General features: G+C 44.9%; 1 protein-coding gene across 3 annotated transcripts in view; it reads left to right on the forward strand.

Moving 5' to 3' along the window:
- The window catches only part of EndoB (endophilin-B), a 146,315-nt gene that overhangs the window by 66,084 nt on the left and 54,623 nt on the right, over window positions 1-25,608 (forward strand). For all 3 annotated transcript variants that reach the window (XM_068360058.1, XM_068360065.1, XM_068360072.1), the window contains 2 exons: window positions 11,683-11,762; window positions 15,824-15,934. In XM_068360058.1, the coding sequence (XP_068216159.1) occupies window positions 11,683-11,762; window positions 15,824-15,934 (191 nt within the window). The remainder of the gene's footprint in view (window positions 1-11,682; window positions 11,763-15,823; window positions 15,935-25,608) is intronic.

Consider the following 25,608-nt stretch of genomic DNA (forward strand, 5'->3'; position numbering starts at 1 on the left):
AAAAAAGTTACTTAAATCACTAAACTTTGAGGTCGTCTACTTTTAATGAATGGAATTTGGGTTAGCTTAGATATACTTTTCTCAAGTTTCACAACTACCATGATTCAGTGGGTAGAATAATATATTCTGGGACTATTGGAAGTTTGAAAGCTCAAGTTGTACATTACTGAACTATTTTCATAATTGTCATAACATTGCACTTGATCTTTTGATAAGGATATTTGTTAAGGAAACATCATTTGATCAAAGCTCAGGAACAGTAGGTTTCTAGCTGTAAGGGTGTTTGTGAGTGGCAAAACAGAATGGGGAATATTGTTTATTTGGCTTTTGCAAGAATAAAATCTTGAAAGCTAAATCTTTAGTCATTTGCACTAAATTTTCCCAAAAATGTAGATTTTCTTTCAAGTGTTCTTTCAATCCTTGAATTTTTGTATTGGTAGATATTTCATGTTGGCAATATTTGTATATGCTTAGTAAAGTTCTCTAATTGATTATGTATATATTTAAAACCATGATCATCGACGTAAAATGAGTTCTCACCACTCCGCCCTAACCTCTACTCTGTCTTCATAAACTCATATCATATCTTGGTCTACATTTAATCCCCTTTTCCATCATTTTATGGGCCTCCCTTTAGGTCATCCTCCTGTTACCTTCATATGTAACATTTTTCTGACTAAACATTCCTCATCCCTTGTCATTGTGTACTTTAGCTATCTGAGACATTAAGTTCTTTGCTTTTCCAAGCCTCAGGATGCCACACCTCTGCACCAGTTCTTCATTTGCTATATGATCATCCCCTCTTACTCTAGAACTGAAATGATTTTCTATGGTCTTGACATTTCAATAGCTTTTACTTTTTTCAGTGCCCATATTTCTAGACTTTATGCGCTCATTGTAAGCCTTTTCTCTCTTGACTAATAGAGCCTTTCTATTTCCCTTTAGACTATCTTTCCCTTAAATTCTTTCTGCAGCTACTTATTTTCTTACTGCTCCCCCAGCTTCTGTTCCACACTGTAAAGTTTATTCAAGTTAACAGAAATTCTCTACTGCTTTCAAAACCTGCTCATCTATCATAACAGGGTTCTTAACTTGCCTCTCTTCACCATCTTCTTCTGAGCATTGAAAATCTCATGCTAGACATATCTTTTTATTACCCTGATGACCTCCTGTGACACCATATACCATTGCCACAGAAACAGCTTAGACACTTTCCTAATTAGGCTTTCTCCTTTGCTTTCTTTCTGATTACCATTAGTTTTGTTGGGCTTATCTTAATTTTCAGGCATTATCTTATCCATTTCACTCTCCCACCATTTAAACATCTTCACTATTCTTCCTCAGATTTTAATTTCAACAATTGGTAATTTTTTCACTAAGGCTATCTTTCCTGCAATCCATTAAAGTGTCCTCTATTACTTTTATGAATAACAAGGGCCAAGTAATGATATTTGATGGACTCCATATATACCGATATCTTAAAATTCTATACACTCATCACTTCCAACCCCCTCAAGCTACTGTCAGGGAAGAATAAGATCACTGCTTTAATGAGTCCTTCTGCTACTGTACCTTCTTCGTTGCGAGTCTTTCTGGTACCCTCTGCCTTCTTTATGGTGGTAGGTTGGCCAGGGCACCAGCCACCCATTGAGATACTACCACTAGAGAGTTATGGGGTCCTTTGACTGGCCAGACAGTACTACATTGGATCTTTATCTCTGGTTACGGTTCATTTTCCCTTTGTCTACACATACACCGAATAGTCTGGCATATTCTTTACAGATTCTCCTCTCTCCTCATACACCTGACAACACTGAGATTACCAAACAATTCTTCTTCTCTCAAGGGGTTAACTACTGCACTGTCATTGTTCAGTGGCTACTTTCCTCTTGCTAAGGGTAGAAGAGACTCTTTAGCTATGGTCAGCAGCTCTTCTAGGAGAAGGATACTCCAAAATCAAACCATTGTTCTCTAGTCTTGGGTAGTGCCATAGCCTCTGTACCATGGTCTTCCACTGTCTTGGGTTAGAGTTCTCTTGCTTGAGGGTACACTCGGGCACGCTGTTCTATCTAATTTCTCTCTTTCTTGTTTTGTTAAAGTTTTTATAGTTTATATAGGAAATATTTATTTTAATATTGTTGCTATTCTTAGAATATTTTATTTTTCCTTTTTTCCTTTCCTCACGGAGCTATTTTCCCTGTTGGGGCCCCTGGGCTTGTAGCATCCTGCTTTTCCAACTAGGGTTGTAGCTTAGCAAGTAATAATAATAATAATAATAATGATAATAATAATTTAATTATCTGTCATGATACTACGTTCAATTCTTTTTCAAGATCCACTACTACCTGTTATAATCTCTTCTTTATATGGTACATCCCTGACGTCTCTATTAAGAATGTTTCTGTTAATTTATCTTCATGGGAAGAAATCAAATTGACAATTGTCTCTTTTGACAGTTTTCTCAGTCTTTCCTCCAGAATTTTTTCCTAATGGTTTTATAGCATTTACAAGTTGTCTTATTACTCTGTAATTTCTACTTTGCAGTGCCTCTCATTTTCTTTTGAATGGTATACTTTTATCATAAGATTCCTTTCCCACTCTTCAGGTGCTAGTACTTTTGTCTTGCTTTGACTTTGTTACTGTTTTAGAATGATTTATTGTTAACTTGTTCTCATCATTTATTTATTTCCTTATTTCCTTTCCTCACTGGGCTATTTTTCCTTGTTGGGGCCCTTGGGCTTATAGCATCTTGCTTTTCCAACTTGGGTTGTGGCTTGGCTAGTAATAATAATAATAATAATAATAATAATAATAATAATAATAATCAGCCTGTGGGTTCTATTGCTGCTTTTATCAAGTCCTCTTAATTGTCTCTGTGCTTTTCTGCTTTCCATTTTTCCTAGTGTCCTTCTAACCTTTTCAGATGTTGTTCTGTATTGGTCTCTCTATTTGCTCCAAGCCATGTTAATTTTCTTCATTCACAAGATGTTTTGAAATACTGTTGGTATCATTCCAACATACAGTGCTAATTTTTGTCTCTTTCCTTTCCTTAGCCACTTTGCTATCCTGAATAATTCTTTTCTTCTCAGTACACTTTTGTTGTCCTGTAGCTTCCTTCCTCTTTTTCTTGTATATATTACTATCTTCTCTGCTTGTCATCTGCCATAGCTTGAAGGTTCTCTTCTCTCTTTAAGTGATAATTTGTATACAATACTATCATTTCTCCACCTCTATGTCTCTAGAATTATAACCCTTCTCTGATACCTTTGGCTGATAGCATTCTTGGTTAATCTAAGTGCCATAAAGAATTGGAATCTTTCAATACAAGCTTCAGTCCCTTGTTTCCACCCTTCATCTATGGACAAAGGACAAGGGCTGGGTAATTTGGTTCCAGAATCTTCTAAAGTGCTTGCTTTAATCTGTTGAACTGTTTCATGTTAGACACAATCAGAATCAGTAATGGATGATCGAGTCAGGATTGTAAATGCATTACCTGGATCCTTGACTTCCACTTCTGAACCAATTTCTGTAGGTCAACCTTTATGTGATGTAATTGATAATGTAGCATATTGTATTACCCCTCTCTTCCAAAAGGAATTGTTCATTCGATGTTTGTACAATTCCGTGCCGATTTGTTCCATTCTCATTGGGATTCACTTACTGTACACATTGAATATAAGGATTCCTTTTTTTTTATTATACAAGCTGGTGCTGAATAGAATTCCATCTGTTTAGGACGATTTAACAAGGGGAATTATGGAGATAGCACTAGCGTTTGGTTTTGCAGCCTTTCCCCCCCCCTGCTAAATTCAAGAGAAAGGATAATGTAAATGTTGGAGCTAATATTATTGATAGCTAAACTGCAACCCTAATTGGAAAGGCAGGATGCTATAAGCCTAAGGGCTCTAAGAGGGTAAAAAGCCTGGTGTAGTGGTTAATAAGAATTCATCTGGTGCTTTCATTTCAATTTTCTAGTGGTATAATTCTAGTGTGTTATAATTCAGGAAATAGACTTGTTTGTCTATGGTAAACATAATATTGCAATGAATAACACCCAGCTTTTGATCCTAGTTGCTTAATCATTTTGAAAGAAATGCTATCTCCCCAAAAATGGATTTAGTACACCTGGATCTAGCATGTGAAAGTTTATTTGCTGTAAAAGAAGATTTTTCCCGTTTAAAAGTTCAATATATAACTCTAATTCTCTTCTAATTTTGCTAAAATATTGAATAAAATGATGGCAAATTATATTGTAAATACAATACTGTACAATATTAATTTCCTTTGGATCATGGATGATTTTTCCAGTGTTGAGTAGTTGCATGTTTGTGGGCACTGGGAAAATTTGAAGCTCATCATGACCTTCATAATGACCTAGTTAAGCATATTTGATAAGAATGAGTATCATTTACATAATTTGAGTGTTTCAGTTATCAAGGATTGATACAATACCTAGATATATCATCTGGTAATTATTTAGCAGGTGATGCTATCGGACCGTTTTCCATTTCTGGTTCGAATTTAAATTTAGAACAATTCAAATCCCTTTTTTCCTTCCATCTGCTTCTCTTAAGGATGTTTCTATTTACAACGTTACATTTGAATTTGTATTTTCTTAGGAGTTATCTGCTTAGCTGTTAACAATACAGTATAGATATTTGTTCATATATTTATTCATAAACTGATTTTTAAATATTTAACTTAGCCGGTGAATATATAATAGCTGACGTCTCCGGCGGCTCGACAGAAAAACACAAAAACTCGCGAGCGATCGCTATGAAGGTTGCGGGTGTGCCCACCAGCGCCAACTATCGGCCAGATACCGCATATACATGTAAACAGCTCCAGTTCTTCTCTGTCGGTCTGATCGACAAGTTGATTCCATTACTCGCTGTTAACCTGGAGTTTTTCAACAGTCTTGGTGAAGTACTTCTTTTTGGTTTGAGCTTTCGCAGTGCAGGTGTTTTATCTTCAACTTAAACTCTTGAACTCTTTTTTGGATAGATTTAATTGTTGATGACTTTGGATTGTTTTTTGGACTTTCTTTGACTTTTCAAAATGGCTGACCCTTCTCCAATTCCTAGATTTCGTAAATGTAATGCTAGGGATTGTAATAAGCGTCTTCCAAAGGCCTCTCTCGACCCACATACTGTGTGTTCTAATTGTCGGGGTAAAACCTGTCAATTAGGAGATCGGTGTGATGAGTGCGCGGGCCTTTCGGAATTCGATTGGCTTGAGTTTGACAAGTATTCTCGTAAGCTAGAGAGAGAGAGGGTGAGGAGAAGTTCCTCTAGATCGTTAGAATTTTCCTCCTCCATGCCCCTGAACCTAATCCTTCCCCAGTAGTAGTTGTGCCTGAACCCTCTACTAGCACTCAGGAACCATCAATGCGGGATATGTTACGTGCCATTCAAGCTTTGGGCGAGAGAGTTGAGTCGTTAGCTACGGACCGTAATCAACTCATGGCGGACGTAAAAGAGTTAAAGTGTCAGAGTGCCACATTAGAAAATCGTGGGAAAGTGATTAGTGCGCAAAGTGTTATCAGTGTTGCGACCGAGGGTTCGTCTGTTCGTGCCTGTCGTTCGCCTAGTCCGAGACCTCTTGCAAGCTCCCAAGCCCCAGGGAGAAGTAATGTCGTAGGACTTATGGGTTCGAGAGGCTTTAACCAACGAACAGACGTTCCCTCTATGGTTTCAGGCGTGTCTCGTCAAGACCGCCCCTAACATAAGACGAGCGAGACGGTTTTCTCCTCGTCATCCGAAGGCTTATCGCGTAAGAAACCGTGGAGCAAGGTTTCGAGACCCTTAAAGCGAAAGTCAGTCCCTTCAGGACAGGTCCAGCATCCTGGTTGTAGCCATTGGGACAGCTCTGACCCTGTGCAGTCATCGGAAGACTGCTCTCCGCCTAAACAGAAGCGTTACACAGGCTCCGAGAGTCTTAGTGTAGGCAATGTTTTGCAGTCACAGACGTTACCCTCGTCTCTTACCGCACCCATTCCCGTTGATCCTAAATGGGTTGTATTGCAAGACATGCAGAGTAAGCTTGCCTCTCTTATGGAGGACTATTCTGCTGAACAGGTTCACGATGATCCTCGCCGCTTAGCTGATCGAGATCCTGGCCGTCAGCCACCCAAACGAGCCTTTGCTCGTCCTGTTGACGTTGACGTTACAAAGTCACGTCAGTCATGTTTTGTAGAGCCTCACTCGATGCAGTCCCGTGTTGACTTTCAGCCGCTTGTGGACGTTCAGCCGCTGCCGCATGCTCCTGTTGACGTTCAGGACGTTCGCCAACCAGCGAAGTTGACTTGTTTTGACGTTGAGCGTCAAGCACCGCAGTCAAGAGTTGTTTTGACTGCTCAGTCTAGGCAGTCAAGGCAGTCTCGAGTTGACGTCGAGCGTCCTCCCGCTCCTGTTGTTGTTGCTAGTCAGTCTGTTAAGCAGTTACATGACGTAGCGTCCTGGACTGCTACTGATGCTCCGGTGCGTGTGGACTCTGCTTGTCAAGCATTGCCACCAAGGCAGGTCTCTCCTGCTTGAGACTCATCAGTTGTCGGACGAAGCTCCTTCAGATGAGGAAGTTGCTGATCCTCTTCCTGATGATAATCCTTCAGATGTAGATGAACCTAAGGCGGTTCCTCCTTCGATGGATTTTAAGAAGATCATGATGATTTTCAAGGATCTTTTTCCAGATCACTTTGTTGCTGTTGCTCCTCGTTCGCCTCCGTCTGAGTTTGCTCTAGGCTTAGCTGCTTCCAAGCCAGCCTTTACTAAGCTAGTGCTTTCTCGCTCTTCTAAGAGGGCTTTACGTCTTCTAGGCGACTGGTTGGATACCAGGAGGAGTTTGGGGAAGACGGCCTTTGCTTTCCCTCCTTCTAAGCTTGCTTCTAGATCGAGCGTCTGGTATGACACGGGAGAAGTTCTCGGCTTGGGAGTCCCTGCATCTCCCCAGGGTGACTTCTCAAGCCTCGTAGACTCTCCCCGTCGCCTGGCCATGAGACGCTCGAAGATTTGTTGGTCCTCCTCGGACCTTGACCATCTGCTTAAAGGCGTATTCAGGGCCTTTGAAGTGTTTAACTTTCTTGACTGGTCATTAGGAGCATTAAGTAGGAAGGTCTCGTCTGCCGACCAAGATGTTTCCTTACTTATCATGTCCTGTATGGATAAAGCCATCCGCGATGGCTCCAATGAGCCCGCCTCCACCTTTACGTCGGGAGTCTTAAAGAAGAGAGAAACCCTTTGCTCTTTCCTTTCGGCAGGAGTTACTCCCTGTCAGAGATCGGAACTGCTCTTTGCTCCCTTATCAGCGGCCTTGTTTCCACAACAGCTGGTTAAGGATATAGCTGCTTCGCTTGTGCAGAAGGACACCCATGACCTGATGGCGTCCTCTGCTCGCAAAGGGGCTCCTTCTTCATCCTTTGCTGTGAGACCCAGGATCGAGACTCCTGCATCTAGATTTATCCCGCCCTTTCGTGGCAGAGCTCCCAGCAGGGGAGGCTCTCGTGCCGAGGGAAAGAGAGGTAAGAAGAGAGGAGCCAAGTCCTCCCGTGGCAGAGTCTGACTGCCCACAGCCTCAGACAGCGGTAGGTGTCAGATTGAAGAGCTTCTGGCAGGCCTTGGAGAAGAGGGGTGCAGACCAAGAGTCTGTTCTGTTGCTCAGAGAGGGGTACAAAATACCGTTTGTACGCAAACCTCCTCTAGTAACAACTCCCATAGACCTCTCTCCCAGGTACCGAGAGGAGTCAAAGAGACTAGCCCTAAATCAAGAAGTGTCTCTGTTGCTAGAGAAGGGAGCGGTGGTGAAAGTCTCGGACCTTCAATCACCGGGGTTTTACAACCGTCTCTTCCTAGTCCCAAAGCATACAGGAGGTTGGAGGCCGGTGCTAGACGTCAGTGCGCTCAACGTTTTTGTTACAAAAACAAAATTCACGATGGAGACCACGAAGTCCGTCTTAGCAGCGGTCAGAGAGGGAGACTGGATGGTCTCTCTCGACCTACGAGATGCGTACTTCCACATTCCTATACACCCGGATTCCCAACCGTTTCTGAGGTTTGTTTACAGGAATGTGGTGTACCAGTTTCGAGCCCTGTGCTTTGGCCTCAGTCCTGCTCCTCTCGTGTTTACGAGGCTCATGAGGAATGTGGCAAAATTCCTCCATCTATCGGGAATCCGAGCCTCCCTGTACTTGGACGACTGGCTTCTCAGAGCATCGTCCAGTCATCGCTGTCTGCAGGATCTACATTGGACGTTGGGTCTGGCCAAGGAGTTGGGACTTTTGGTCAACTTAGAAAAGTCCCAACTGATCCCATCCCAGACTATTCTATATTTGGGGATGGAGATTCGCAGTCCAGTTTTTCGGGCTTTTCCGTCTGCCACCCGAATAGAACAAGCCCTGCTCAAAGTCCAACTAATGCTGAAAAGAGAACGTTGTTCAGTCAGGAGTTGGATGAGTCGTAGGGACTCTCTCATCCCTGGTGCAGTTTGTCTCGCTAGGGAGACTACACCTTCGGCCTCTCCAGTTCCATCTAGCCTCTCACTGGAACAAGGGCAAGACTTTAGAGACGGTATCAATCCCAGTCTCCGAACCAGTAAAGGCATGCCTGAAATGGTGGGACAGCAATATCAGTCTGAGAGAGGGACTATCCCTAGCAGTCAAGAACCCAAACCACGTGTTGTTCTCAGACGCGTCGGATTTGGGTTGGGGTGCGACCCTGGACGGTCGGGAATGCTCGGGTCTGTGGACCTCAAGTCAGAAGAGCATGCACATCAACGGCAAGGAGCTATTAGCAGTCCACTTGGCCTTGATGAAATTCGAAAGCATTCTTCGAAACAAAGTGGTAGAAGTCAACTCAGACAACACCACAGCTTTGGCGTACATCTCCAAGCAAGGAGGCACACACTCCCACACGCTGTACGAGATCGCAAGGGACCTTCTCATATGGTCAAGAAATCGAGGCATCTCCCTGTTGACGAGATTCATCCAGGGGGACTTGAACGTCTTGGCAGACTGTCTCAGTCGGAGGGGTCAGGTGATACCCACGGAATGGACCCTCCACAAGGACGTGTGCAAGAGTCTTTGGGCGACTTGGGGTCAACCCACCATAGACCTCTTTGCCACCTCGTTGACCAAAAGGTTACCGATCTATTGCTCACCAGTCCCAGATCCAGAGGCGATCCACATAGACGCGTTTCTACTGGATTGGTCTCATCTGGACTTATATGCATTCCCACCATTCAAGATAGTCAACAAGGTACTGCAGAAGTTCGCCTCTCACGAAGGGACAAGGTTGACGTTGGTTGCTCCCCTCTGGCCCGCGAGAGAGTGGTTCACCGAGGTACTTCAATGGCTGGTAGACATTCCAAGAAGTCTTCCTCTAAGGGTAGATCTCTTACGTCAGCCCCACGTAAAGAATGTTCATCAAAGCCTCCCCGCGCTTCGTCTGACTGCCTTCAGACTATCGAGAGACTCTCAAGAGCTCGAGGCTTTTCGAAGGAGGCAGCCAGTTCGATTGCGAGAGCTAGGAGAGCTTCTACCATCAGAGTATACCAGTCGAAGTGGGAAGTCTTTCGAGACTGGTGCAAGTCAGCATCTGTGTCCTCTTCCAGTACCTCTGTAGCCCAAATCGCAGATTTTCTTTTACATCTGAGAAATGTTCGCTCCCTCTCAGCTCCCACGATTAAGGGCTACAGGAGCATGTTGGCTTCGGTCTTTCGACATAGAGGCTTAGATCTTTCCAACAATAAAGATCTCCAAGATCTCCTTAAGTCTTTCGAGACCTCTAAGGAACGTCGTATGGCAACTCCTGGATGGAACTTAGACGTGGTCCTAAGGTTCCTCATGTCAGACAGGTTTGAGCCATTACATTCAGCCTCCCTGAAGGATCTCACCCTCAAGACGCTTTTCCTAGTGTGCTTGGCTTCGGCTAAAAGGGTCAGTGAAATTCATGCCTTCAGTAAGAACATCGGCTTTTCTACAGAAAAAGCCACATGTTCACTTCAACTTGGTTTCCTGGCCAAAAATGAACTGCCTTCTCGTCCTTGGCCTAAGTCTTTTAATATACCTTGCCTGTCAGAGATCGTAGGCAACGAACTTGAAAGAGTGCTGTGTCCAGTTAGAGCTCTTAAGTTCTACTTAGCTCGTACTAAGTCCTTACGAGGTGGATCTGAGGCCTTATGGTGCTCAGTTAAGAAACCATCATTGCCTATGTCAAAGAATGCTTTGTCATATTTTATCAGATTTTTAATACGAGAGGCTCATTCTCACTTGAATGAAAAAGACCGATGCTTGCTTAAGGTGAAGACGCACGAAGTAAGAGCTATAGCAACTTCCGTGGCCTTTAAGCAAAATAGATCTCTGCAAAGTATTATGGACGCGACCTTTTGGAGAAGCAAGTCGGTATACGCGTCATTTTACTTAAAAGATGTCCAGACTCTTTACGAGGACTGCTACACACTGGGTCCATTCGTTGCAGCGAGTGCAGTAGTGGGTGAGGGTTCTACCACTTCATTCCCTTAATTCCAATATCCTTTTAATCTGTCTCTTGAAATGTTTTTAATCTTGTTTTTGGGTTGTACGGAAGGCTAAGAAGCCTTTCGCATCCTGGTTGATTTGGCGGGTGGTCAAATGTCATTTCTTGAGAGCGCCCAGATTAGGGGTTTGATGAGGTCCTGTTGTATGGGTTGCAGCCCTTGATACTTCAGCTCCTGGGAGTCTTTCAGCATCCTAAGAGGATGGCTGGGCTTCGTGAGGAAGACAGACTAACAAGGCAGAGTAATCGTCTAAGTCAACTTCCTTACCAGGTACCTATATATATTTGGGTTTTGTTATGATATAACTGTCAAAAACTCTAAGCATATACGCTGTAAACTTTATTAATTCTGGTCTCTACCCACCACCATGGGTGTGAATCAGCTATTATATATTCACCGGCTAAGTTAAATATTTAAAAATGATATTTTAATTATAAAATAAATTTTTGAATATACTTACCCGGTGAATATATAAATTAAAGGCCCCCCCTTCCTCCCCGATAGAGACCCAGCGGGATGAGAAGAACTGGAGCTGTTTACATGTATATGCGGTATCTGGCCGATAGTTGGCGCTGGTGGGCACACCCGCTACCTTCATAGCGATCGCTCGCGAGTTTTTGTGTTTTTCTGTCGAGCCGCCGGAGACGTCAGCTATTATATATTCACCGGGTAAGTATATTCAAAAATTTATTTTATAATTAAAATATCATTTTTCTAGTAAAAGATGTAATCAGAATATTCAGGAGCCCATTTTAATTGATCTCATAAATTTGTTTTTTTTAGAAATTTGGCATTGAATAATAAATACTGATATTATAATTCTTAAATGTACAGTAGTATTATATATTTCCATGCTGTGCATATTGTTAATCTATTTTGGGTTATTTATATCAACACATGTATTTTGTTTTACATGCATTATATTTATTGTGTAATAGTGATAACCAGTAAATTTTCTGTAGAAAATTAGATTTCTAAAAGATCAACTTGGACCACTGCAGTGTGCATAAAATACTGATATTTAATCCTGTTTTGTGAAGAAAAATGATTTGGGACCAACTAACAAGACAGAGTAGTTTACTACTAAGTGTTTTTATATACAAAACAATAGTAAGTTTTTTAGAATAACCTGAATATTTATTTTGTTGATTCTAGGCTGAGGCTGACTTAAGGAAGGCGCAAGCAGATTACGACAGGCAGGCAGAAATAACGAAGTTACTTCTGGAAGGTGTTCGGTGAGTATTCGTTTAGGTGCGGTGCATCAATATTTCGTTCTATAACTTCCGGTTCTATTTACGTACTGGTCATCTGAAATCGAGATACGACTAAACGCCAACACATTACTTCTAGAGAGAGTAATGGAAGGAAAACCTTTAATAAATCTTTATGACTTTTTAACTCCAGATTACCATACAAATCTTTAAGAAATATTACACACAAATTAGAGCTGAATGGCTTTAAAGTACATATATCGTAATCGAATGTTCTGTGAGAATATATAAATTTAACTCTCTCTCTCTCTCTCTCTCTCTCTCTCTCTCTCTCTCTCTCTCTCTCTCTCTCTCTCTCTCTCATATCAGAACAGGAAGGAAGCATGGGAGAATCCATATTATTACCAATATTAAATAATGGGGATGAAACACAAACCATAATAGTAATGAATGCACAGGGTTTAGTCACGAGTAACTCTAAAAGGAAAATAGAGTTCTTAGAAGAACTAACCCAAATTGAAAAAATAGATATATTAAATATAAGTGAAACATGGTATTCCCAAGAGACTGGCAGTGATGACCAGATAAAGGGTTTCCAAACTTATAGATCAGACAGAAAAAATAGGAATCAAGGGGGAACCGCAATATATGGAAGAGACATAAATCAAGGAAAAGTATGTGAAAAATACAGCAACACAGAATGTGAATTGATTGCGGTAGAATTTGAATTTGAAAAACTAATGAATATTGTAGTTTACAGACCCCCAAACACTAAGGAGTTTGACATAATAATAGAAAAAATAGATGATATATGTAGAAACCATAAAGACTGGAATATACTGTACTCCTATCCGGAGATTTTAACTTTCCTTTCGTGGATTGGAAAGAACGGATAGAAGAAAGTGGTTGTATGTATACATATAAAAAAGATAGTAATAGTAGCGCAGAAGATAAGAGGCAATTTGAAAAGCTTCAAGATATGCTATTAGAACATAATATGCAACAAATAAACCACATTCCAACAAGAAAGGAAAATGTCCTAGATCTAGTATTTGTGAATGAGGTGAATTATGTTAAAGAAATAATAGTGTATAACACGGGAATTTCAGACCACAATGTCATAGAATTGATAGTTCATTCCAAAGCAAGTGATCACAGAATTAATAAAAGCACAAAACTTTGGGAAGGATATGGAAAATATAACTTTTACAGTAAGAATATAAAATGGTCAGAAATAAATGAAGAACTGAATAAAGAATGGAAAAATGTATTTATAAGTGATAATATACAGGTAAATACGGATATACTGTACAAAATACTGGAGAAAATTGTTGAAAAATATGTACCGAAAAAAAACAATAAACAAAAGACGTGCATACCAAGAGACAGAAGGATCTTATTTCAGAAAATTAAAAAGTGGAAGAAAAATCTTGCAAAAGAAAAAAATGTGTGGAAAATGAGGGAAATAAAATGTAAGATAGAAAATGCAGAACAAAAGATTATACAGTCGAAAGAAAATGAAAAAAGGGACTTAGAAGAAAGGACACTTCAAAATATAAAAAGAAACCCCAAAGTACTTTACTCCTATGCAAAAAAGATGAATAAAAGGAGAATAGAAATAGGCCCTCTAAGAATTGAAGGACGGCTAACGAATGAAAAAAAGGAAATATGCAACATATTAGCAGAAAAATATAAGAGTGAGTTCACGCCAAGAATTGTGAATGAGAATAATGAAACAGAAATGAGAGAAGAAAATGTTGAATATCTAACGGATATAGATATTAATGAAGCAGATATTGTCACGGCTATAAACGAAATTAAAAATGGATCGGCAGCCGGACCAGATGGAGTTCCAGCGATTTTGTTAAAAAAAACTGCAAACACTATCGCGAAGCCACTTGCAATACTGCTAAGACAGAGTATAGATATGAGCGAGATATATGTTAAACATAAATTAGCTTATATAACCCCTATCTTCAAAAGTGGATCAAGACTAGAGGCAAGCAATTATAGACCTGTTAGTCTAACATCACATATTATGAAAGTGTATGAGATGGCAATAAAAAAGAAAATAATGAACCATTTGGTCAAAAATAATTTGTTTAATATGGGTCAACACGGTTTCGTACCTGGAAAAAGTACACAGACCCAACTGATAGCTCACTATGAAAACATATACAATAATATGATAAATGAAAAAGACACAGATGTGATCTATCTAGATTTTGCAAAAGCCTTTGACAAGGTAGACCATAACATATTGGAGAAAAAAATGAGAAAGCATAATATTGTGGGAAAGATAGGAAAATGGGTAAAAGAATTCCTGCAAAACAGAAAACAGATAGTGGTTGCAAATGACGAGAAATCAGATGAAGCCCAGGTAATATCTGGTGTGCCCCAAGGTACGGTATTAGCTGCACTGCTATTTGTTATTATGATCTCAGACATAGACTGTGATGTTGAAAACTCCGTAGTGAGAAGTTTCGCCGATGACACAAGAATAAGTAGAGAAATTACTTGTGATGAAGATAGGAACTCACTACAAAGAGATCTAAACAAAATATATGAATGGGCGGAGATAAATAGGATGGTATTTAACTCCGATAAATTCGAATCAATAAATTATGGAAACAGAAGGAATGGTATATGCATAGGAGGGACCTAATAATGAGACAATCACAAACAAGGAAGCAATTAAAGACCTTGGTGTAATTTTAAATAGGAATATGTTATGCAACGACCAAATAGCAACACTGTTGGCTAAATGTAAAGCAAAAATGGGAATGTTATTCAGACACTTTAAAACAAGAAAAGCTGAACACATGATTATGCTTTACAAAACTTATGTGCGTAGTACACTCGAGTACTGCAATGTGATATGGCACCCACACTACCAAAAGGATATTGCGCAAATAGAGAGTGTACAAAGGTCCTATACTGCTAGAATAGAAGAAGTTATGGACCTTGATTACTGGGAAAGACTGCAATTTTTAAAACTATACAGTCTAGAAAGGAGAAGAGAACGCTACATGATAATACAAGCATGGAAGCAAATAGAAGGAATTGCTGAAAACATCATGGAGCTTAAAGTATCAGAAAGAGCAAGCCGAGGTAGATTAATAGTGCCAAAAAGCATTCCAGGTAAACTGAGAAAGGCGCACAGGACATTAATCCACTACGCACCAGCATCGATAATGCAGCGACTATTTAATGTGCTGCCAGCTCATCTAAGAAACATATCAGGAGTGAGCGTAGATGCGTTTAAAAATCAGCTCGATAAATACCTAAGATGCATCCCAGACCATCCAAGACTGGAAGATGCAAAATACACCGGAAGATGTATTAGCAACTCTTTGGTGGATATACGAGGTGCCTCACACTGAGGGACCTGGGGGAACCCAAACAAAAAATAAGGCAATAAGGGTCTCTCTCTCTCTCTCTCTCTCTCTCTCTCTCTCTCTCTCTCTCTCTCTCTCTCTCTCTCTCTCTCTCTCTCTCTCTCTCTCTTTTTCGTAATATTCATGTGGAATAAATAATCTTAATTTTATGGAGTGAATCATTTCTCTTGGTGGAGCTCAAGTCTGCTTGTGGTTAATGATAGGAAGTATCACTTAGAAGTTGTATGAGAGAAATATGTGGTAGAATATGACAAACTAGTGTTACGCGACCCGTCAAAAATGACGGCTAATTATTTAGATAGATATGCATACACGCACACACACACAATTTCAACCCTTTCCACCCCCTCCTTCTTTCCTAACTACAACACGGCACTTGTGGTTTCTGAGAGTATCCACATTTCTCTATTTTAGCAGACATCAAAATAACCAACTTTAAATCATTTAAGTATATGGTAGGCAAATATCAAGCAAGAAATAACCATGACATTTTGACCCTATCAAACCTTAGAATTTACTTTTTTCAATTGTATCATGATTATTTGTTGTGTTCTTATTACTTTTCAATTAGTATGTGATATACAAATAACAGTAAATAAAACCACTGTTCATATATTATATAGTTATAAGATTTTTTTTTCACAAAAGTTCTGTTTGTATTTTTCAACTTTATTTTTCATGTTAAAGGTCGTCTCAGGCTGCACATCTTCGACACCTAAATGAACTTGTTGAAGCTCAGGTGCAGTACTATGACCAGTCCTACAAAATTATGACTGAACTGCAGAAGGAAATGGCAAGGTAAGTGATGATCTTTAAAAGTTTTTTTCTCTTGTTTACTACTACAGAAAAGGTAAGTACATTGTTTTAACTCTTATAGAAAACCTAAATTTGCAAGGCTCGGGGTAAATTACTTAGCAAGAGCTGATAGTTTGTTTAACTAGTATTGTTTGGTATGAATATTCATATACAGTACCACATATGTACATCAGTGCTCCAATTACAAGAAAAATGTATATTTATGTCTTTAGTCCTTTTTTATAAGTAGCACTCCAATAGGATCAAGCAAATGTAAACGGATATTCTGACTGCAGGAGGACCATAAGTGTAATCAGTATTTCACAATTTTGATCGCTTTATGTGAATTTCAAGATATTTATTCTTTTAAATGAAATTGTGCTTGATTAATGGTAGGAGGCATAGTAACAAATTATAACTACTGTATAAAAGCATCATTGTGAGGTATATTAAGGTCAGGATTTAAATTTGTATTAACAAGATGGTGGTGCCCTTTAGCTGACTTCTATTTTTCGTATTTTCATCTTCATCTGTGATCATGATCAAACATTATTATCAAGTGAAAAGAAAATCACCACTTGCCATTTTGTGTTTACGGCTGATGATGGGAGTCTACTGAAATCCAGATGATAGAAAAATACCCCAGTAGTAAAGGAACAATAAAATAACATCTGAGAACTATGGATCATGTCTGAGTAATAGCCCAATAACTACACCACATGGATCAGCATATAGGCCTTTTTTTAAAAATTCAGGTTGTTTGATCAGAAGCAAGATATCCAAGAACACCACTAATGTGCCATTATTATTATTAGTAGTAGTAGTAGCTAAGCTACATCCCTAGTTGGAAAAGCAGGATGCTTTAAGCCCAAGGGCTCCAACTGGGAAAATAGCCCAGTGAGGAAAGGAAATAAGGAAACATATAGACTCGTGTGCCTGAGTGTACCTTCAATCAAGAGAACTCTAACCTAAGAGAGTGGAAGACCTTGGTACAAAGACTATGGCACTACCCAAGACTAGAAAACAATGGTTTGATTTTGGAGTGACCTCCTATAAGAGCTGTTTACCATAGGTAAAGAGTCTCTGTCCCTTACTTAGAGGAAAGTAGCCACTGTATAATTACAATGCAGTAGTTAACCCCTTGAGTGAAGAAGAATTTTTCGGTTATCTTGGTGTTGACAGGTGTATGAGGAAAGAGGAGAATATGTAAAGAATAGGCCAGACTATTTGGTGTATGTGTTGACAAGGGAAAATGAACTATAACCAGAGAGGGATTCATTGTAGTACTACCTAACTAGTCAAAGGACCCAATAACACACTAATAGTAGTTTGTTCCATAACCGAAATACAAACCACGCTATTTACATGGGGTTTTACTTTCGGCGTAGCTGAAATGACGAGCCATTAGAATTCTAACAAGGGTTAACTACCCCCACGCTAGTTAGCAAGAGGGTAGGGGAGTGGTAGCTAGCTACCCCTTCCCCCCTCACACACTGGTGAACTGCTTCACTTCACTTTTGGCTCGGGCGATGAGCAGACGTCTCTGCTTCGCCCTCGTATTGTTGACAGCCTTAATTTTTTGCTTTTTCTTTCAGCTTGTGTGCTTGAAGTTGGCCTCTTCCTTTCTTCCCATCATGCGAAAGTGCCCTGGACTCCCCGACCGCCCTTGTGGAACATTCATGTCGGCGGTCGAGACGGACACTCACTCCTTATGTCCGCAGTGTCGAGGTCAACGGTGTGAAAGGGATAATACATATAGTGAGTGCAGGGACTAGCCTACCTCCCAGTGGGAGAGGTTTGCCCGGCGGCGTAAGAAGAAGCCTAAGCGGGACCGTTCTCCTTCAAGGGTTGCCTTGAAGAAGGAAGGCTCCAGGGACTCTTCTTCCGCCGCCCGAACCTCCTCCGAAGCTCCCACTCGATCGGTCTCTCGCGAGAGGCCGGCGAGTGGTAGCGCAGGCCCTTCTTTTGTTTCCCAATCTCGGGGTTCGGGAGAGGGCGTTGCCTCCCATAGCGAGGCAGCTCCCCCTCCTGCTCCGGGGGAGGGTATTGATTCTGTTGATGACCATGTGACTAATGATGATCTCTTACAGCTTTGGGCTTCCTTGGGGCTTAAGGGCTCGCCCTCCAAGGAAGCCCTGTTTAACCTGATCCAGTTGGGTGCAGCTGTCAAACAGTCGCCGGTAATAGCAGAGGTAGATCCTCTGTCTATTGTCGACGTTGTTGTGGCAGAGGCTTCCGACGGGTGGGGTCAAACCCCTGCTGCGGTTGCGGTTGTTGCTGAAGGCTCAGTTCCCCCCTCCGAACATCCTTCGAGGGAGGAGCAGGGTCCAACGGTCTCTCCTGTGGGTGACTCTCTCCCTCGGGGGAGTGCACTGACAGAGACTCCTCTTCGGAGGACAGACGATGGTGTTGCTGTGCCTCGAGGTCGTCTTCGCCGTAAGGCTCGCCCTCCTCGTAGCCGTAGAGGCCTTTCTTCTCCCTACAAGGGAGTTAGAAGGCGCCTCTTTGGATCTTCGCCTTCGACTTCCCCCGCAGAGGATCCTCCACGTCAAGAGCAGACCGTTGCAGCTGCTTCCTTTGACCTCTCCGCAGATCGTTCGCGATCTCCGACGTCTGCCAGACCTTCCAGTCTTCCATCCCTGTTCCTGGACGCTGATGCGCAGTGGGTGCCTACGCACCACCCCGTTTTCCAACGGGCACCGGTCCCTTCGGGGCAAGAGGGCTCTTCCCTCAATGTGGGTGAGTCTCTCGAGCGCCAGGTCTTACCTGCGCGCGTGCGTAGTCCTAGAGATCCCTTTGGACTCGCTGCGCCCGGCCGATCTCCTGAGTCTCGCCGTAGATCTCCTGCTCGCCACCGCCCTCCTGCTCGCCCACGCTTTCCTACGTGCCAGCGCTCTCCTGTGCCTCAGAGACCTCCTGTGCGCCAGCGTTCTCCAGCTCGCCAGCGCACTTCTGTTCCTGCTACGCGCAATGCGCGCCATCGGTCTCCTGAGCGTCCACGATCTCCTGCTCGTCAGCGCACAACGGCTCGCCCTGTTCCTGATGCGCGCCAACGTTCGCCCGCTCACCCACGATCTCCGGGTCTGGGCGCAGGTAGGGACACTGTCCTTCCGCCTCCTCGCCGACGTTCGCCTACGCGCCAGCTATCGCCTGCGCGCCATCGCGCGCACTCTCCTGTGCGCACATCCAAGCCAGCCCGAGTTCCTGCGCGGCGCGCCCACGAGATGTCTCCTGAGCCTGCCCTCGAGCGTTCGCCGTTGCGCACTTCCTCGTCCTCTGGTCCTGCGCCCCAGTTGGTTCCTTCTGATCGCGCAGCTGCGCGCCAACGATCTCCTGTGCGCCAGTGACCTCCTACGCGCCCGCGCGATCCTTCGCCTGCGCGCAAGCGCTCTCCTACGCGCCGGATCGCCACAGGTCGCCGACACGCCCACGCGCTAACTCGCCTGTGCGTAGTCGTTCGCATGTTCGCGCTACGCGCCATCGCTCGCCAACGTGCCATCGCTCGCCAATGCGCCATCGATCGCCTACGCGCCATCGCTCTCCCGACCGCCAGCGCTCGCCCTTGCAGCCACGCGCACCCTCACCTGCGCGCCCACGCGCACCTTCGCATGCGCGCCCCCTCGCCAGCCCGCCCACGCGCCCGCTCGCCCACGTGCCCACGCGCTCCCTCGCTCCCGCGCCTTCATCTCCGCGCGCCCACGTTCGCCCGCGCGCGAACCAGCAATTCAACCATCGCGCGACGCCGCCAGCGATTCCCGCCGGGTTTCGCAGCGCGCCCAACCGTGCGAGTCGTCGGGGACGTGTGCTTCCAGATCCTCGTCTTTGCGATCTCCACCCCGCAAGCACAGAGCTACACATGTCCAGGAGCAGGAAGAATCTTCGGAGAGGTCCACGCAACATTCTTCTTTTCAGGCAGGCCCCGTAGTATCCACTCCTAAGGATCAGCTGATCCCCTTCCCTCTAGCGGGTGTTGCTGACACTGCGTCAGTCAGCCGCCAGCCTTGGTTCGGATCCCTGATCAAAGCGGTCGTGCAGGCGATGAAGCCGGCCCTCGCTGATCTGGGACTGAAACCAACGGCACCCGCGTCCCCGCTGAAGAGAAGGAGAGGAGTGGACTTCGTGGTTACTTCTCCCAGGGTTAAGTTGGCTCCCAAGCAATCCGCCAGGAAGGCCCCATCCCCTTCGCAGACGCTTTCTCCTTCCCCTGTGGACGAAGCCTTTCCGTCCTCAGGAGAATCCAGCGAGGTTGAGGCGTTCTCCCACGGCACCAATGGGAGGAACCCCACCTCGAGGAAGAGAACCGTCTCGCGTGGAGAGGAGTCCCCAGACTTCTTTGCTTGAGTCCTGTATCCCTCCCAGGAGGGAGCCTAAGGACTCGAAGACTGTTCCTAAGTCTTCCACCTGGATTCGACCGGAGCTACCGAGACCCCAGGAGAACGTCCACGTATCTCCCCAAGTAGAGCTACTGGGGACAGGAGACCTTGCTGCCAGTCCACAAGGAGGAGAACAGCACAAGTCGGAGCATGCCTTCTGGCAGGTCCTGAGTCTGATGAGGCAACTCAATGGATTCAAGGACCCCGAGACCACCCCTCGTGAAGGCAAGGACACGGTCCTGGACCAAGTCTATGGTACCCAGAAGCTCTTAAAGGCCAGTGCGGCTCTGCCCTGGTCCCAGGGAGTGAAGAGTGCCAGAGACAAGGTTGAGGGCCAGCTCGCTGAACTCGCCTCCTCCAGCCGTTCCTCTGCCGGGAACAAACTCCTCCCACCTCCTCGGGTACAGCAGAGGAGGTACTTCGAGATCATGGGGGAGTCTTGTTTAGCTCTTCCCCTCCACCACTCCGTGGAAGAGCTCTATAGGGGGATTTCTCTCGAGAAACTCTCCGCCCGGCAGGTGACATTCTCGGCTATGGAGATCCTAAGCCAGGAGAAGGTTGCGAAGTGTGCCATGCAGGCCACTTCGTGGCTGGACATCTGGCTGGGGTCTCTGGGCATCCTGTTGCGATCCGAGGACTTGTCCAAGGAGAGCACCAGGAAGGCCCTTGAGACTTTACTCCTTTCGGGCACGCGCTCCATCGAGTTTTTAGCTCACCAAGTTTTGAACTTGTGGGCAAACTCGATCCTAAAACGTTGGGATGCCGTGGCCGAGAGGTTCCACTCGAAAGTCCCAGCCGTGGATGTCAGCAGGCTCAGACACTCCTCCATCCTTGGAGAGAGAGTGTTCGAGCCTAAGGATATCGAACGGACAGCTGAGAGGTTGAGGAAGTCGAATCAAGATTCGCTCCTCCAAAGGGCCCTTACATCTCAACCCTACAAGCCTCCAGCCCCTCAACAACAACCTCAACAGCCTCGTCAGTCTAGGACATCGAGACAGGCTCCGGCAGCAAAGGCCAAGGTGTCTAAGCAGCAGCCCTTTCCTGTCAAGGACAAGAAGGGCAGAAAGTCCTGCAGGGGAGGTAAGAATCCTAGGGGGAGCGGCCGAGGCCGTAAACGCTAGGATTCTTACCTCCCCTGCATGTCCACCAGTGGGGGGATGTCTACAAAGTTGCGCGAACAGATGGCAGCAACTCGGGGCTGATTCCTGGACGATCTCTGTGATCAGCCAAGGATATCGCATCCCGTTCATAACATCTCTTCCTCCCCTGACAGCGAATCCAGCGTCGTTGAGCTCCTATGCCATGGGATCGGTAAAGAGGCTAGCTCTTCGGGCAGAAATCGAGACCATGCTCAAGAAGGATGCTCTCCAGGAGGTCGTCCACGGCTCCCCAGGCTTCTTCAGTCGACTCTGTCATCGACCTCTCGGCTCTGAACAAGTTTGTCAAGCAAACTCCGTTCAGCATGGAGACAGTGGACACGGTCAGACTTGCAGTGAGACCGCAAGACTTCATGTGCACTCTGGATTTGAAGGACGCTTACTTCCAGATCCCAATCCATCCGTCTTCCAGGAAGTACTTGAAATTCAGCCTAGACAACAAGACCTACCAGTTCAAGGTGCTGTGTTTCGGTCTCTCCACAGCTCCTCAGGTGTTCACCAGAGTGTTCACCCTGATTTCGTCTTGGGCACACAGGATCGGCATCCGTCTCCTCCGTTATCTGGACGACTGGCTGATCCTGGCAGACTCGGAGTTGACCCTTCTTTGACACCGAGACAAGCTTCTGGGACTTTGCCAAGATCTAGGGATCATGGTAAACCTCGAGAAGTCTTCTCTGCTTCCAACTCAACGACTGGTATATCTAGGCATGATTTTAGACACCAATCTCCAGAAAGCCTTTCCATCAGACGACATGATAGCAAGGCTGAGGAGGGTCGCAAGACCTTTCCTCTGACGGAAAGCCCTTCCAGCCCAATCTTGGTTACGTCTCCTTGGTCATCTAGCCTCCCTGGCCCGTCTAGTTCCGAACGGCCGCCTCAGGATGAGATCCCTTCAATGGCGGGTCAAGTCCCGGTGGAATCAAGGCAACGATTCCCTGGACACTCTGGTCTCCATGGGACCCGCGGAACGGACGGACCTGCAGTGGTGGCTGACCGACGAAAACCTTCGAAAGGGAGTGGATCTTCTCGTCCTCCCCCCGGATTTGATGCTGTTCTCGGACGCGTCAAAAGAAGGGTGGGGGGCCCACGTTCTGAACCAGAGGATCTCAGGCCTATGGTCAGAATCAGAAAGGTGCCTCCACATCAACCTGCTAGAAATGAAGGCCTTGTACCTGGCCCTTCAACAGTTCCAACAGGTCCTGGCGGGCCACTCCGTGGTGGTGATGAGTGACAACACCACAGTAGTGGCTTATATCAACAAGCAGGGAGGTACCTTTTCACAACAGCTATCCCATCTTGCAGTAGAGATACTGAGGTGGACCAAAGTCCACTCGATTCCACTATCAGCTCGCTTCATTCCGGGCAAGAGGAATGTGCTCGCCGACAGTCTGAGCAGGGCATCTCAGATAGTGAGTACCGAGTGGTCTTTGGATCCTCAAGTAGCCAACAAAGTCCTGACTTTGTGGGGTTCCCCGACAGTGGACCTGTTCGCGACAGTTTTGAATTTCAAGCTGCCGCTGTACTGCTCCCCAGTCCTGGACCCCAAGGCACTCTGGCAAGATGCCTTCCAACAACGGTGGGACAACATCGACGTCTACGCCTTTCCACCGTTCTGTCTGATGAGAAGGGTGCTCAACAAGACCAGACTATCGGTCAACCTGTCAATGACCTTAATAGCTCCGCTATGGCATCACGCAGAGTGGTTCCCGGACCTTCTGCAGCTACTGACGGAACTCCCGAGAGAACTTCCCCCACGACACGAGCTACTCAAGCAACCACACTGCAACATCTTCCACAAAGCCGTAGCATCGCTTCGGCTTCACGCCTGGAGACTATCCAGCGTCTCCTCGTTGAGAGAGGCTTTTTGCAATAAGTTGCGGACAGGATGTCTCGACACCTGCAAAAATCATCCGCAGGGGTCTACCAGGCGAAGTGGAGAGTCTTCTGTGGTTGGTGTCGTGGGAGGGGTATCTCTCCCCTCGATGCCACTATCCCAGCAATAGCCGAGTTTCTCGTGTATTTGCGGGAGGAAATGCGCCTTTCAGTCTCGGCGGTGAAAGGCTATCACTCAGCCTTAAGCTTAGCCTTCAGGCTGAAAGGAATACTGTAGACATTTCTTCCTCGCTGGAACTTTCTCTACTCATACGAAGCTACGAACTTACCCGCCCTAGGTCGGAAGTGAGACCTCCTCCATGGAACGTGGTACGCGTCCTCAGGGCTCTTAAGAGACCTCCGTTCGAACCATTACGCCAAGCCTCTGATCGACACCTGACTTGGAAGACGGCGTTCCTGCTCGCTTTGGCTTCAGCCAAGCGGGTCAGTGAACTTCATGGTCTCTCATACGACGTCGCCCATTCAAGGGGATGGGGGGAGGTAACGTTTGGGCTCGTCCCTGAGTTTATAGCTAAGACTCAGAACCCTGGATTGCCGGACCCACGGTTCGACTCCTTCAGGGTCTCAAGTCTTTGTTCTGCAACAAATGACCCAGACCATCTGTTACAATGCCCAGTGAGAAGTCTGAGGCGTTATCTGAAGAGAACGGCTGCAGTCCGTCCTCGCGTGCAAGCCCTGTTTGTGAGCACGGGAAGGACGAAGAGGAGGGTCACCAAGAACACTATCTCTGCCTGGATCCGAAGGGTTATTCACCATGCCTTGAATCCAGACCCCCCTCCGTCACGTCGTCCCAGAGCACATGATGTCAGAGGCATCGCTACATCTCTGGCTTTTAAGAGAAACTTCTCGGTGACGCAGGTGCTACAAGCTGGGGTCTGGAAGCGTCAAACGACATTCACAGCCCACTAACTGCAGGACGTGACCCACAGGAGCCTTGATACATTCTCGATTGGCCCTGTGGTGGCTGCACAACAGCTGGTCTAACCTCAGGCTCCTTAATGGACAGGTAGCAGAAGGTTGAGGGCATTGTTATCCAGTTTTAGTCTGCATGAATGAAAGAGTATGTCTGGCCCTTACTTCTTTCTTCTCCTCCCCTCTCTTGGGGAAAGCAGCATCCTGGGTTCTCTGCATAGCTGACCTCGAACCTCTGCAGGTAAACCATGCTTCCTTGTGTTCCTAGTATTAAGTTAATACGGTCGCGTCCCCCATACCCTGACGAGGTGGTATTGGGAACGTCCTATCCTAGAATTCCATCTAAAGGACTTCAGGTCAACTTCCTAGGGCGAGTCACACTTCAACCCTCCACACACAAGCTTATGTAGGCCGCACGTTCCTTGCGGAGCAAGGAACTTGCGAGGTGCAGGGACTTTTTTTCTCAAAGTGCTGCTCACTCGGATTCTGAGTCCCCGGGTAAAGCCAAAGCCAGTAAGGCCGGGACTTTCCTCCCTACCTAAGGGGTAAGTCACCCCATGTAAATAGCGTGGTTTGTATTTCGGTTACGGAACAAATGACAAATTCGGAGATACAGTAATTTGTATTTTTCCTAACCATACAAACCTTAGCTATTTACACATATTTGCCCGCCAGCCCTGTCCCCCAAGGCAAGTCCTACCTCTTAAGTGAAGTGAAGCAGTTCACCGGTGTGTGAGGGGGGAGGGGTAGCTAACTACCACTCCCCTACCCCCGTGCTAACTAGCGCGGGGGTAGTTAACCCTCGTTAAAATTCTAATGGCTTGTCATTTCAGCTACGCCGAAAGTAAAACCCCATGTAAATAGCTAAGATTTGTATGGTTAGGAAAAATACAAATTATCTCCGAATTTGTCATATCTCATTGGGTGTCTAGTGCTGATATGAACAAGGACTGTATGATAGGTCAAAGAAAATATAGAAGTTACACAAGTCAATCCTCCTACAGATTAATAAAGGGTAAGGGAAACTCATTTGCAGGCTCATATTATGTTTGGAATATGAAAGAGATTTGGAATTAGATTTGATTGATTCCTCACCATTTTCTTCCTCATTGTCAGTAGTTTTTCAGAGGTACCTGCCAGACAGTACAAGTGTGTTTCAGTTTTTACCAACAATAAGGTAAAAAAGGGAAAAATTAAAGGTGTTTGTCTGTAGATTGGCTCTACCCTTCTGGAAGTTGAGGATTAGTTCATTGAAGCTAGCCAGTGTGCTCTGATAATATTTTTTGCGATAATCTCAGATACAATACCTGCACTGTTTATTAGATGCTACATCAAGTAAGGA

This window comes from Palaemon carinicauda, chromosome 2 (assembly GCF_036898095.1).
Source record: "Palaemon carinicauda isolate YSFRI2023 chromosome 2, ASM3689809v2, whole genome shotgun sequence".
NCBI lineage: Eukaryota > Metazoa > Arthropoda > Malacostraca > Decapoda > Palaemonidae > Palaemon > Palaemon carinicauda.